Genomic DNA, 14,050 nt, shown 5'->3' with positions numbered 1-14,050 from the left:
CGTGTCAAACATTAATTAAAGGTCAAAATTGAGTTTTCACCAGCATAGGAGATTCTTATATTAAGAGAGGATATTAAAAGATTATATAACATTTAATTTAAGGGACCAAAATAAAATAAAGCAGACTTAAGAAACCAAAAGCAAAACTTAAAAGGAGAAAAGTACTATAATTTAGGTTTTGGTAGTACACAGAAGTTTTTTTGTTCTTATCCTTAACAGCCCATTGGTCAGTCCTCAACAACTTGATGGCGAAGTTAATTTGGCATTTCAGAGTCCTCAGATTTGTGGAGCCCACACTAAGATTATCCCAAAACAAAGCTATCAACTCAACGCTCTTTCCTTTCTTTTTCTCTTCCTTCCTTCATTCGTTATTTTCTCACTTTACTCTCCACTAATAATACAAAACAAATTCTACAAACTCTTCACCTTCTTCATTTTCCATTTTTCTCTTCTCTTCTCTTCTCTTCTATCATCAACCTTGTAAGCATCATCTCAACTTCATGTTTCTCTATTTCAACAACATGCAATGTTAGATTATAGCTCATAAATCATCTCTATGTATATTTATATATTTTTAAATGTTAACCGCTGTTTCTATTGCCATTGTTCTGTTCTTTATTCTTTCATTTTCATTCTCCAACTGTTATGTGTGTTTATATCTTCAAACTTTAAAAGTTTGCATTTTTTTACATGGGTATTTTTTTCTGGGTTTTTTAGTTTCATGTTTCTCAACAAAATCAATATCATGCAATGTTAGAGCTACTAAATCTGTTTTTATATGTTCAAACTTTAAAAAGTTTACATTTTTTTTCACATGGGTATTGTTTTCTGATTAAAGCTTGAAATGTCTATTTTGTGTTTATCGTTTGATTAAGATTTTACTTCTGGAAATGATATGTGTTATTATTATTTGATGATTTAGTTTAACCTACAATTTATTAAGTTGAAGAAGTTGGTTGTTTATTTATTTTATTTTATTTTTATATTTCTTCCCCGGATTTAATTTGGTGTTTGTAATTTCTGAAGCTTTCAGGTTTCAACTGTTGAATTATGGATGTTGAGTCTTCTGATACGCCAAAAATTTGTGGTGGTGGTGATGATGATGTGAAGAAGGAACCTGTTTCTTGTCAAGACTTTGAATCATGTTTTAGAACATGTAGTAGTAAACATGATACTGCTACACTTCCAGTTAAGAGGCTGTTTGATGACAGCGATTCATTCGATATTTCTGTTAAGAAATCAAAAGCGCAACCATATGATGATCACGGCAATGACGCAGATGGTATTCCTTCGTCTAGTATGTCTAAAAGGCAGGGCAGATCTACTACTGAATCATTTTCCTCGCTGATGAATGAACTTGCATTGGCACAAAAGTCGTTTAAGAAATGCAAAAGGAAGAGTCGAGTAGAAAAAGAGAGATTGCAATGCATAAAGAAAGATATTGAAGAGTGCTGCAAAGAGCTTGAAGATAAGAACAAGCAAGTTAGTTGTGTTAATGAAATTCACAACGAAATGCAGAGAAAAGTTGAAGTGAAGGAAGAGGAACTGAAGGCTCTTTCCCACAAAATTGCTGAATGTACTGTGGAACTTCAGGCCAAAGAGAGAGATCTTGATGCAACAAACAAATTAATTGCTGAAGAAGCAGAAAAATTAGAGTCTACAAAGAAGATATCGATAAATATAATATCAAAAATGAAGAATAGCTGTGCTCTAATGATGGACTTTGAGTCAGAGCAGAAGCAATTTAAAGACCGAGTTAAGGAACTTGAGTCAAAAGAGAAGCAGTGTGAAGAACGAGTGGAGGAGCTTCAGTCAAAGGAGAAGCACTTTGAGGAACGGGTTAAGGAGCTGGAGTCAAAAGAGAAGCAGCTTGAAGTCCGTGTGAAAGAATTTGAATCAAAGGAGAAGGAACTTGAAGGACGAGCAATGGAGCTAGAGACAAAAGAGATGCAACATGAAGGTCGGGTGAAGGAATTTGAATGCCAAATGATGCAGCTGGTATTGAATCAGAAGCATTGTGAAAGCCAAGTGAAGGAGCTCGAGTCCAAAGAGAATCAACTTGAAGGCCAATTGAAGGAGCATGAATTAAAGGAGAAGGAATTTGAAGGCCGTGTGGAATCTAAAAAGAAGCATTTCGAAGGCATGATGGAGGAGCTCAAATCAAGAATGAGGTCTTTGAAAGAACAAGTTGAGGAACTTGACTCTAAAGAGAAGCAACTTGATCATCAAATTAAAGAGCTAGAATCTAAAAAGGACCACTTTGAAAAACAAGTGAAGGAGTTTGAGTCAAAAGAGAGTCAACTTGAAGGCCGAGTGAAGGAATTTGAATCAAAAAAGAAGGAATTTGAAGGTGAACTGAAGGAGTTTGAGTCAAAAGATAACAAATTTGCTGGCAAAGTAAAGGAGTTTGAATCAAAAGAGAAGGAATTTGAATGCCAAATGATGGATTTGCTATCAAAACAGAAGCATTTCGAAAGCCAAATGAAGGAGTTTGAGTCAAAAGAGAAGCAACATGAAAGCCGAGTGAAGGAGCATGAATCAAAAGAGAGAGAATTTGAAGGCCAAATGAAGGAACTGGAATCTAAAAGGAAGCATTTTGAAAGCCAAGTGGAGGAGCTCAAAACAGAAGAGAGGCTATTGAAAGGACAAGTTAAGGAACTTGAGTCTAAAGAGAAGCAATTTGATGTCCGTGTGAAAGAGTTTGAGTCAAAAGAGAAGCAACATGAAAGCCGAGTGAAGGAGCATGACTCAAAAGAGAGAGAATTTGAAGGCCAAATGAGGGAACTGGAATCTAAAAAGAAGCATTTTGAAAGCCAAGTGGAGGAGCTCAAAGCAAAAGAGAAGCAATTGAAAGGAGAAGTTAAGGAACTTGAGTCTAGAGAGAAGCAATTTGATTGCCGTGTGAAGGAGTTTGAGTCGAAAGAGAAGCAACATGAAAGCCGAGTGAAGGAGCATGAATCAAAAGAGAGAGAATTTGAAGGCCAAATGAAGGATCTGGAATCTAAAAAGAAGCAGGTTGAAAGCCAAGTTAAGGAGTTAGAGTCTAAAGATAACCAACTTGTAGGCAAAGTAAAAGATTTTGAGTTTAAAGAGAAGGAATTTGAATGCCAAATGATGGACTTGGTATCAAAACAGAAGGATTTTGAAAACCGAATGAGGGAGCTTGATTCAAAAGAGAGAAAGTTTGAAGGCCAAGTGAAGGAGTTAGAGTCAAAAGATAACCAACTTGTAGGCAAAATGAAGGAGTTTGAATCAAAAGAGAGGGGATTTGAATGCCAAATGGAGGAGCAGGTATTGAAACAGAAGCATTATGAAAGCCAAATGAAGGAGCTTGAGTCAAAAGGGAAGCAACTTGAAGACCGGTTGCAGGAGCATGAATCAAAGGAGAAAGAATTTGAAGGTCGAGCGAAGGAGCTGGAATCTAAAAAGAAGCATTTCGAAAGCATGATGGTGGAGCTCAAATCAAAATTGAGGCTATTGAAAGTACAATTTCAGGAATTTGACTCCAAAGAGAAGCAACTTGATGGCCAAGTGAAGGAGGTGGAATCTAAAAAGAACCACTTTGAAAGACAAGTGATGGAGTTTGAGTCAAAGAAGAAGGAATTTGAAGGCCAATTGAAGGAATTACAGTCAAAAGATAACGAACTTCTAGGCAAAATAATGAAGTTTGAAACAAAAGAAAAGGAATTTGAATGTCAAATGATGGACTTGCTATCAAATCAGAAGCGTGTCGAAAACCAAATGAAGGAGCTTGAATCAAAAGAGGAGAAATTCGAAGGAAAAGTGAAGGAGTTTCAATCAAAAGAGGAGGAATTTGAAGAACAAGTGAAGGGCATTAAATCAAAGGAGGAGGAACTCAAATCACAAAAGGAGCATTTGAAAAGCCAAGTTGAGGACTTCAAATCAAAAGAGCAGCGATTTAAAAGACGATGGAATGAACTGGAGTTGAAAGAGTATAAGTTCAAAGTAAAGTTGAAGGAGCTCAACTTAAAAGAAAAGCAGTTTGAAGGACAAGTCAACAATCCTGAGTCAAAGCTGAATAAATTTGATGGACAAATAAAGGAGCCCGAGTCAAGGAAATATTATTTTGATGGGGAAAAAGAATCCGGTAAATGTTCTTATTTATCTAGTTTATTGAAAGAATTTTATTACAACTGTTCCTCTTAATGATGATGATATTTTTTTTTTATAGCTTGATCTACTTAATTCCGTAGAAACATTTTTAATCATGTTAATGTTGTATGTCATAGTCAATTTGAAATGCTTTTCCAGATTTCATATCACACCCAAATACTTTCAAACTAATTTGCAGTATATCTTCACCCTTGAACATTTTATGTATCTCTTAGGTGAAAAAACTCGTGTTTTTTATCAATGGCTAAGGTTTTACTATAATATTATGGTACTGCTAATGAAGATTAGTATATTAATGTAATTTTAATTTTTCAAGTATATTGCAAAAAGTGTAGGTTCAATATTCTGACAAACATTGAGGGGCACTTAATAGTCTTATTAGTGCTACTATTTCTAGTCTTGCTTATTAATCAATGAACTCTAACAGACTAGCACTGGCTCCAGTTAAGGTCTATGTTGAAATTGATTGTAACTGTTAGTATAATGCTTTCTCTCTCATCCATATATTTCATAATTTGATGAGTTAAGTCTGCATCAACCCAACAATAGAAAGTACATTTATGAGTTCCATGTACAAAAGGCTTCTCTAAAATATTTCGGCCGTATGTTGTGAAATTTATGTCCTCCATTTATGTCTAGACTCTCAAGTCTCAGGGAACAAGCAAAATAAGCAGTACAAGTGGAAGAAATAAAGCCTAGAATGATTGCAGTGAAAAAAGATTTTAGAGAAAATGGCAGATTGGTCATATAAAATTGTCCAATGAAGAGCTTGTTTAGCAACGATCAGTTAATTCAACCTTCCTCTATACAACTGGACAGAAAATTGAACTTGAATAATGATATATGCCAAGTTCCATGACTTTCCCTAGATTATCTGTAACTTTCAACACCAGCATCCACATCTTTCCTCGCCAAGATCCAGTTCATTCCAATATTTAGTATAAGTGCAGCCATAACTCATCAATGACATACATTCTTGCTTAGTACACACACACACATAAAATTCTTATTGTCACTATCATTTACTGTTGCTTCTGTAAGTATGAAGAGCTTAATTATCTTCTTTCTAAATATGCAGTTGAATCTTACATGGATGATCGATTAAGTCGTACCATTGGTGGAACAAGTTTGCAGTTGGACACAAGTGAGAAAACTGGTGGAGTTGCATCGCTTTACAATAGAATTTTAGTTAGTATGCGAGAATCATCAGATCCATCAAAACTTGTTTTGGATATGATATTGAACCCCGTTATTCCACTGTGTCAAAAGGGTGACAATTCTGTGATTATTGCTGATTACCAAATCTATCTGCTCGAACAACTGATGAGAACCTCACCAAAAATTGAAACTTGTGTAAAAAAAGAAGCATTGAAGCTAGCGCGTGATTTGAAGGCTAACATGAAAGAAAATACTGAAAATTCTTTGGCTGTTCTGGGTTTTCTGCTGCTTTTGTCAATTTATGGGTTGCTTGATTATTTTAACGAAGATGAAGTTTTGGAGCTTTTTGCATTTGTTGCTATGCACGAAATTGCCGTGGAGCTGTTTGGAAGCCTGGGTTTTGCCAACAGAGTTTCGGGTATGTTTATTTAGATAAACTTTAGATATTTTATCATGATTATAAAATCAAATGAGTTGGTGTCTATTGTTACTTTTCCTACCATTCCTATGTGCAGTCAGGATGAGGTGGTTATACCTATTCATGATGAAAAACCATAAGTTATAGTACAGAACTATAAGAGTTTATCATTTATGGTGAACATGGTATGGAGAAATTTTTGTTTTAAATTCAAAATATATTGAAAATGACATAGAAAAAGTAAATATTAAGATTGTTGTGTGAAGTGTAGAATCTAAATTTTTGCCCTGTTTTTGTCCTACGGTTCTATGGATCACGATTCACCACATTACATATCAAAATAATTATTCGAAACCAAATCACCTATATGGTTTACAAATTTTGAAATATTCAGTTCAATCTGCTTAGTTTTTTCAATTTTTATGCATGTTCTAATAAGTTATGATGAAGTGAAATTTCTTGCATCTTCCAGATTTTGTTAAGCATCTTATCAAGAGGAAACAATTTGTTGAAGCTGTTAGATTCAGTTGTGCATATAACTTGGATGACAAGAATCGATTAGTTGATATGTTGCGAGAACACATTCAGAATGCCAGACTGATTTGTGAGAGCAGTTGCCTGAAAACCAACTCCATTGAAATCAAGGTTCTTCTGCTTTTCTTGTTGAAATTCTACTTTATCAAAACATTCTATTCCATTTTCACACATACGCTAGCATGATAGTTATAAATAAATTGTTACTGTATACTTGAACTCAGGATAAGGCCAGAGATGAAGAAATTGCTAGTCTGAGGACTGTCCTACAATGCATTTCGGATTACAAACTAGAATTTGAGGATCTGCTTCTTAAGGAGATTGAATATCGCATTCTTGAGCTAAAAGCACATAAAGGCAATTAGTTTTTTTGTACCAAAACAACTTGATGCAAAGAAATGGGGTAATGGAAACGTGCTAACTTATAACTACTATTGTTTGGGTAGCATGATTGACTTTCACGTGACTCTCTCTCTTTCTTACTCTGTAAAAAGATGTAATTGGAAAGAATGAAAACTCTTGATATAGTTAACAAAGTTATCTTTATTTCTTGGCTACCTTTTTCTTTCTGGTGTTTTTATTTATTTCCTTTTAGAGGCTTGAATTTGTTATTATGTTTCATATACAAACTAGTTATTTGGAGTACATGCCACATGTTACTGAAGTTTTGAATGTATAAAAGCTTTAACTAAATAACCATTTTTAAAATGTAGATCTTTATACACTTAAACATCTTTGTAAGGAAATTGTATTTCTTTTGATATAAAGAAGGGAAGCCAGCTTGAAATAATAAAGCTATGTCGATCCAGGTATAAATCCGTACTTTTATGTAATATTTGTGAGAATCATCTCTGTTGATTAAGACTACTCCATAGATATGCAGTAAATGTGGTTTAAAATTCTCTTATTAGTTTTCTACTTGATGTGTTTTTGTAACTGAGAGTGAAATGCTAATTTGACCAATTTGTTTACTGTGACAAAAGGGTTCTCTGTTTTGTGCTGGGATCTTCTTCATTTGGGGTGTGTTTTTGGTGTCTATATATATATTTTTAAGGAATTCAGACTTCTTTCTGTGTCAAAGTCTTGAACTAGTACCGCAAAGTTGAAGAACAATCTTACAACCATGTAACCTTCCAAAAAACTAGCAGGAATTCAGAGTTCTTTGGGTGTTGGGTGGAATATTTTCTGAAAATCACTTCTTCCCTTCACTTGGATTTTTTTTATTAAAACAAAGTCCACATTGATGTCTTTCATTTCATCCTTACACAAATAGTGTTTCTTAATTTCACTAGTGTCTCTTATAAAATTGACTGAATGCGTGTTTTTTACAATTTAAAAAAAAAATGATTTTTGAAGTGTTTTGTCTTTCTGATTGAGAATTTGATTTAAATAGATTCTCATAAAAAACCATTTTATGTATTTATTTTTTTTGCTACGATTTTTTTAGGATAATTTTTTTTTCTTCCATAAAATGCATAAAAAATGAGAAGTATTTTGAATAGATTCTAAAAAAAAAATCATTTTTGAGATTTATCTTTTTTGTGATTTTTATTATGTTGAAATCTTTAACAATGAATATTTAAGTTACTTAATGTCAAAGTTAGTTGATCACTGAAGTTCTTTTTATAACATATTGGTTGTTTAAGTCTTGGATCGTGTACATTATTGTTGATCTTTTCTCTCTAGCTCCATTAAATAAACATGTGTTGCTAAAAGGAGCAGAAAAATTTAACTTTTACAATATTGCACCTTTTAAGTTCCCAATCATAATGTGGTTCATGTTGTCCTTCCTTCTTTTGCCATGAATGAGTTTCAAAATATGAGAGAATCTCTTTCTGCTCATCACTCATCTTTATTTCAGGATCCGACATAATTACAATATTTTTTAATAGGATCAAGCATCATAAGATCAAAATTATTAGAGGTAATCGCATCATCAATAGTGTTAGACGAAACAAAAAGTTATGTTCATTGTCTGCAAGTCCTAGCTCAACTGGTAAAATGCCGAAATTGTTAGGCTGGACGCCATGACTGAGGTTCGAACCCCGGTACCTCCACTTGTATGCGTGAGTTTATAATGATTTTGTCATTTCGTCTATCTACAAAAAAAAAAAGTTATGTTCATTTAATAAATCTTCTTTCTTTAAGAGAGTTTATTCTTTCTTTAAGAGAGTTTAATTCATTTAATAAATCTTCTTTCTTACCACACTTCAAAGTTATATTCAACTTGAACAATTCTTACTCAAATTTTACTTACGTTCACTAATACCTCTTTTCCTAAGAACCGCATGTTTAACAGAAAAAAAAAGAGTTATGTTCCCCTTCTAAATTCCGAATAAATATGAATTTCATCCTCTTTTTCTATGTATTGAATCATGAGGTATTTCTTTTTTTCCTTTTCTGTTCTTCTTTATACTAATGAGACTCGAACGTGTGATTTTCAAATCAAAAGCTTGTCATTTTACCACTAGACCAAATCTTTAGAGTTATCTCATAATACCTCTTAAATTAATATTCATATTTATGTATTTATGTTATACTAATTAAATTTTGGGTTTTGCTAACCAGTGTCCTAAGGGCAATGGTTAAAGATGTCAAAAATAGAATCTTTTTATTAAAAACACAACTTTTTGACTTTCATAAAAAAAAATCCACTTTTCACCAATTTTCAATGCATAATTTCTATGTTAATCTTCTTAGAGCACTAGTTAGCATTTCCATTAAATTTTGAGGAATGCTAGCAACACTCTCTTTTGAGCACTCTCTCTAGCACTCACTCTTTCATTGGTAAAATCAATGTACGTCCCACCACTTTATGTGGGTTTCATTTCCAAAGTGTTGGTCTTACATTAATTTCACCCAATGAAAGAGTGAGTGCTAGAGAGAGTGTTCAAAAGAGAGTGTTGTTAGCATTCCTCATCCAACAACTTCTTTTAATAAGTTATTTGGCATGAGGAGGGTTTAACAACACACTTATTCATATGAGTTTTAAATAAATATAGTGGGACCTATATAATTTTTATCCAATAAACATATCATTACACCATTTGCCATTTTAGTGTGTATTTAGTGGGCCCCATTGGCGCACACAGGACGCCTTGTGTCCGAAACCAAAGCAAGTAAAGAAACAAACAAACTTTCAATATTCATTTTCCCACACTCATCTAATTTCTTTCTCATTTCACTTTACTCTTCAAAGCCTGAGAAATCGTTGAAACTTGGCTCTCTCTCTTTCAGATCTAGGGTTAGCTACCTCAAATCTTTGGGTATACACTAAGAAGATAGCATCAACCATTCATCTATTCATTGTAAGCATCACTTCTTCTTTTTCTTACTATTATTGTTCTTCATTCTATTTCACATTTACGTTTACATTTACATTTTCATGCAATGTTAGAGGATTAGAAAGATGGAACCTTTACTACTGTTTACATCTTCAAACTTTAAAGTTTTAACCTTTACCCCTATTTATTGTTATTTTTCAATCAAATAAGCTTCTTCTTTATTTATTTATTTATTTATTTGATTTTTTTTCTTTCTTTATTCCAGTTGCTTGCTTGCTTGCTATAGCTGCTGATTATTGATGGATTTTAACACTTCTGATATGCCAAAGTTTTGTGGTCATGATGATGATGATGTTGATGTTGATGATGATGTTCCATTGTCACAAAGTTTTCCTCAGATTTTAAGTTTGGGAACATTTAGTGGTACTAAATGTGATGCTTCTGTTAAGATTAAGAAGAGGGATTCTATGTTTGATAACCCCGATTCCTCCTTGCATGTTTCTGTTAAGAAATCAAAGCTGTCACTACATCATGATCACGGCCAAGATGAAGATGATCTTTCATTTTCGAAGAAGTTAACTGATAAATCGTTTTCCTCACTGAAGAAAGACCTTACGCTGTTAGAAGAATTATTTGAGGAATGCAAATGGAAGCAGAAAGTAGAAGAGAAGCGATTACAGTCCATAAAGAGAGATATTGAAGAGTGCTGCAAAGAGCTGAACAATAAGAAGAAGCAAGTTAGTGATGTTAGAAGAATTGATGAAGTTCGTGACAAAGTGCAGGGAAAAATTGAAGAATGTATTAAGGATTTTGTAGTGAACGAAGAGCAGCTCTATTTGATGGAGAACTTGATTGGAGAGCGCAAGATAGAGCTCAAGGCAAAAGAGATAGAACTTAATCAAGTCAAGGGTAACATTTCAAAAGAAATAGAACTTCATCAAGTCATTTATAAGGACCGTGAAAGGAAGGAAGAGGAACTCAAAGCTCTTTCCCAAAAAATTGATGAATGTACTTTGGAACTTAAGGCCAAAGAGACAGAGCTTGATACAATGAACAAATTAATTGGCGAACATGCAGAAAAATTAGAGTCTGAAAAGGAGAATGGTCGTGCTCAAATGAAGGAATTGGAGTCAATGAAGAAGCAATTTGAGGGTCAGGTTAATAAACTTGAGTCAGAGAAGAAGAACTTGGAAGGACGAATAAAGGATTTAGAATCAAGAGAGAAGCAATTCGAGGGACAAATGAAGGAGTTTCAATTAAAAGAGGAGGAATTTGAAGGCAGACTGAAGGAAATGAAATCAAAGGTGGAGGAACTCGAAGATCAAGTTAAGGAGCTCGAATCAAAGAAGAAGGAATTTGAAGAACGTCCGAAGGAAAAGGTGAATGAGCTCAGGTTAAATGAGAAGCAGTTTGAAAGACAAGCCAAGGATCCTGATTCAAAGCTGAATAAATTGGATGGACAAATGAAGGAGCCTAAGTTGACAGGTAAACAATCTGAAGCATTAAGAAAATATATTGACGGGGAGCAAGAATCTGGTAAATGTTCTTATTCATATAGTTTACTGAAAGAATTTCATTTCAGTTGTTTATTTTAATGATGTTGATATTTTTGATAACTCGATATACATAATTCTTTAAAATTATTTTTAATCGTATTAATGTTGTATGCTTAGTCAATTTGAAAAGCTTCTCCAGTTTTCATATCACACACACGCACACACTGTCAAGCTGTATTTGAATTTCACCCTTGAACATTTTATGAATCTCTCAAGTTCAAAAAACACTTGCGTTTTTTATTCATGGCTAAGGCTTAATTATAATATTATGGTACTGCTAATGAAAGAGTAGTATAGTAATGTAGTTTTAATTTTTCAAGTATATTGCAAATGGTGTAGGTTCAACCTCCTGACAAACATTGAGGGGCATTAATAGTCCTATTAGTGCAACTGTTTCTAGTCCTGTTTATTAATCAATGAAATCAAACACTGTCTCTGGTGATTCAGTTAAGGTGTTGTGTTGACATTGATTGTAACAGTTAATATAATGCTTTCTTTAGTCACCCATATATTTCAATCTAGGAGATGTCTTACATTCATGCATAGTATTGTTATTTTTTATTTTTTTTTAAATTCCTATTGTCACTATCATTTACTGACGCTTCTATAAATATGAGGGAGCTTAAATATCTGCTATCTAAATATGCAGTTGCATCTTTCATGGATGATCGATTAAGTCATACCATTGATGGAACAAGTTTGCAGTTGGACACAAGCGAGAAAACTGTTGCAGTTGAGTCACATGGCAATAACATTCTAGTTAGTCGAGCAAAAGTTGTTTTAGATATAATACAGAAACCCATTAATCCACTGTGTAAGAAGGGAGACAATGCTGTGATTTTTGATGATAGCCGCATCTTTCTACTAGAACAACTGATGAGAATCTCACCGAATATTGAAGATTGTGTAAGAGAAGAAGCACTGACGCTAGCAGTTGATTTGAAAGCTTACATAAGAGAGAATAGTGAAGATTCTTTGGCAGTTCTTGGATTTCTACTGCTTTTGTCAATTTATCGATTGCTTACTTCTTTCGATGAAGATGAAATTTTGGAGCTTTTTGCATTGGTTGCTCAGCACAAGATAGCTATGGAGATGTTTCAGACTCTGGGTTTTGCAAATAAAGTTTCTGGTATGTTAATTCAGAACTGCTTTGGTCTGATCAGTATCTCCTTTTATCTTTATGTTTTGATATCTTACATTGTATCATATGATTATAAAATGTGTTAATATCCATTGTTACTTTCCATGCCATTCTTATCTACAGTTAGGGTGAGATGGTTATGGCCATTCATGATCAAAGGTGCCGATTACTTGCCCACTATAGGGTGGATTTTTTTACCCATTTTATCATTTATGGTGGATGTAGTCTTTAGGAATTTGTTATTGCAATTCAAATTATATTGATATGACAGAACAAGTCAATATTATGATAGTTGCATGAGTTGTGAAATATAAATATCCCATGTTTCTTTCAAAAAAGTAAAATAATATCCCATGTTTTCCTTCCCTACTTTTATGGATCACCACATTTATTCATATCAAAACAAGTAGTACAAACCAAATCACCTATTATTCTAGACATGTCAGTAAAAAAGACTAACAACCAAGAGAATGTCAGTTGGCATTAGAGAAGTTTTTCTTTTGCTAAAATGCCATTTTTCAATTTGTGGAGCAAAAAAGGGATCTGTTAAAGAAAATGGCTGAAATGAATCCTTTTAAGAAAATAGGATAACTCTTGGTTATAATTTGTGAAAGTCAGATAATTTTAAATACAAAGATTATGATATTAGTTGTTGGTACGAAATTGAACTGATATCTAATTGGCGTAATTTTGTTTCCCCCACAGTTCTCGCCTTTGTTTAGAGAGAATTGACATCTTGGTGTTAATCTTGGAAAATGAAATAAACTAAATCTCTCTCTCTCTCTCTCTCTATGTGTCTCTTCTATTTTTTAAATGGTTTGACAATTTTTGAAATGTTCAGTCCAATCTGCTTAGATTTTTGTTGTTGTTAATTGGTACATATTTTCTGCCTGTTCTGGTCTTGCACCTTGCAGATTTTGTTGAGAATCTTATCAAGAGGAAGCAATTTGTTGTAGCTGTTAGATTCAGTTGTACATATAACTTGGCTGACAAGACTAAACAAGTTGATCTCTTGCAAGAACACATCCAAAATGCCAAACTGATTTGTGTGAACAGTTGCAAGAAAACCAACTCCGTTGAAATCAAGGTTCTTCTGTTTTTCTTATTGGATTTCTATTCTATCAAACATTCCATTTTCACACTGGTTATGAATAAATTATTACTATGTATTTGAACTCAGGATAAGGCCAGAGATCAAGAAATTGCTAGTTTGGAAACTGTTCAACAATGCATTTTGGATTGCAAACTACAGTCTGAGGTTCTTACAAAGGAGATTGGATATCGCATTCTTGAGCTACAAGCACATAAAGGAAAGTAGTTTTTGAAGTAGAACAACCTGATGTAAAGAAATGGGGTAACTGAAACGGCTAACTTATACACTACTTCTATTGGGGTACATATTCGTGCGGAAATGACCACAATTGACTCTCTCTGTTTCTTGCTCTATGTAAAAGGTCTAATTCAAAAGAATGATAACTCATGATATAATTAAGTTATGCACGATTCATCATTCTCAGTTCTAATGTTGTCTGCTATTCTCTTTGGATCACTACTGCGCAAAAATTGAAGTAAAGGACTTCACAAAGAAATGTAGAATTGATCATCTAAAAATAAAAGAATAGAAACAAATACATTGATTGTCTGAGTTTTCCCTTTTACATTATCTGTTTTGTCATAAAAGTTGAAGTTAAAATAAGACTAATTAAATTTTACATGTAAACTTTCTAGTATATATTGTATGTTATGCACTTTACATATTGCTCATCTGAAAGATAGCATTAGTTATAATTCCGGATTGAAAATTAATTTGAAGAACAACTGCAAC

The 14,050-nt window shown here is 33.4% G+C and overlaps 2 protein-coding genes across 3 annotated transcripts; both read left to right on the top strand.

Moving 5' to 3' along the window:
• Positions 1-363: 363 nt before the first annotated feature.
• On the top strand, positions 364-6,801 carry LOC146950686 (uncharacterized). Its single transcript, XM_085746650.1, has 5 exons — positions 364-480; positions 1,027-4,108; positions 5,213-5,710; positions 6,183-6,355; positions 6,469-6,801. The coding sequence occupies exons 2-5, from the start codon at positions 1,051-1,053 to the stop codon at positions 6,607-6,609; spliced, it is 3,870 nt and encodes a 1,289-aa protein (XP_085602776.1). The 5' UTR covers positions 364-480; positions 1,027-1,050; the 3' UTR covers positions 6,610-6,801.
• A 2,502-nt stretch (positions 6,802-9,303) lies between these two features.
• On the top strand, positions 9,304-13,741 carry LOC146950685 (uncharacterized). 2 transcript variants are annotated; one of them, XM_085746653.1, is made up of 5 exons: positions 9,304-9,552; positions 9,794-11,013; positions 11,734-12,213; positions 13,140-13,312; positions 13,406-13,741. In XM_085746653.1, the coding sequence occupies exons 2-5, from the start codon at positions 9,828-9,830 to the stop codon at positions 13,541-13,543; spliced, it is 1,977 nt and encodes a 658-aa protein (XP_085602779.1). In that variant the 5' UTR covers positions 9,304-9,552; positions 9,794-9,827; the 3' UTR covers positions 13,544-13,741. The 2 variants fall into 2 exon arrangements, with proteins under 2 accessions (XP_085602779.1, XP_085602778.1); XM_085746652.1 differs by having other exon boundaries at positions 9,794-11,064.
• The last annotated feature ends 309 nt before the right edge of the window (positions 13,742-14,050 follow it).

Source organism: Medicago sativa, chromosome 2, assembly GCF_051527215.1.
Source record: "Medicago sativa cultivar Bolivia chromosome 2, Bolivia_mono, whole genome shotgun sequence".
NCBI lineage: Eukaryota > Viridiplantae > Streptophyta > Magnoliopsida > Fabales > Fabaceae > Medicago > Medicago sativa.
The sequence above is the reverse complement of the archived record's forward strand: the minus strand, read 5'-3'. Positions and strand labels throughout refer to the sequence as shown.

Coding starts and splice junctions, on each gene's coding strand:
- LOC146950686 (XM_085746650.1), top strand. CDS start 1,051: ATGGATGTTGAGTCTTCTGATACGCCAAAAATTTGTGGTGGTGGTGAT. Junction 5,711..6,182: donor TTTTGCCAACAGAGTTTCGG/GTATGTTTATTT, acceptor TGCATCTTCCAG/ATTTTGTTAAGCATCTTATC. Junction 6,356..6,468: donor CCAACTCCATTGAAATCAAG/GTTCTTCTGCTT, acceptor ACTTGAACTCAG/GATAAGGCCAGAGATGAAGA.
- LOC146950685 (XM_085746652.1), top strand. CDS start 9,828: ATGGATTTTAACACTTCTGATATGCCAAAGTTTTGTGGTCATGATGAT. Junction 12,214..13,139: donor TTTTGCAAATAAAGTTTCTG/GTATGTTAATTC, acceptor TGCACCTTGCAG/ATTTTGTTGAGAATCTTATC. Junction 13,313..13,405: donor CCAACTCCGTTGAAATCAAG/GTTCTTCTGTTT, acceptor ATTTGAACTCAG/GATAAGGCCAGAGATCAAGA.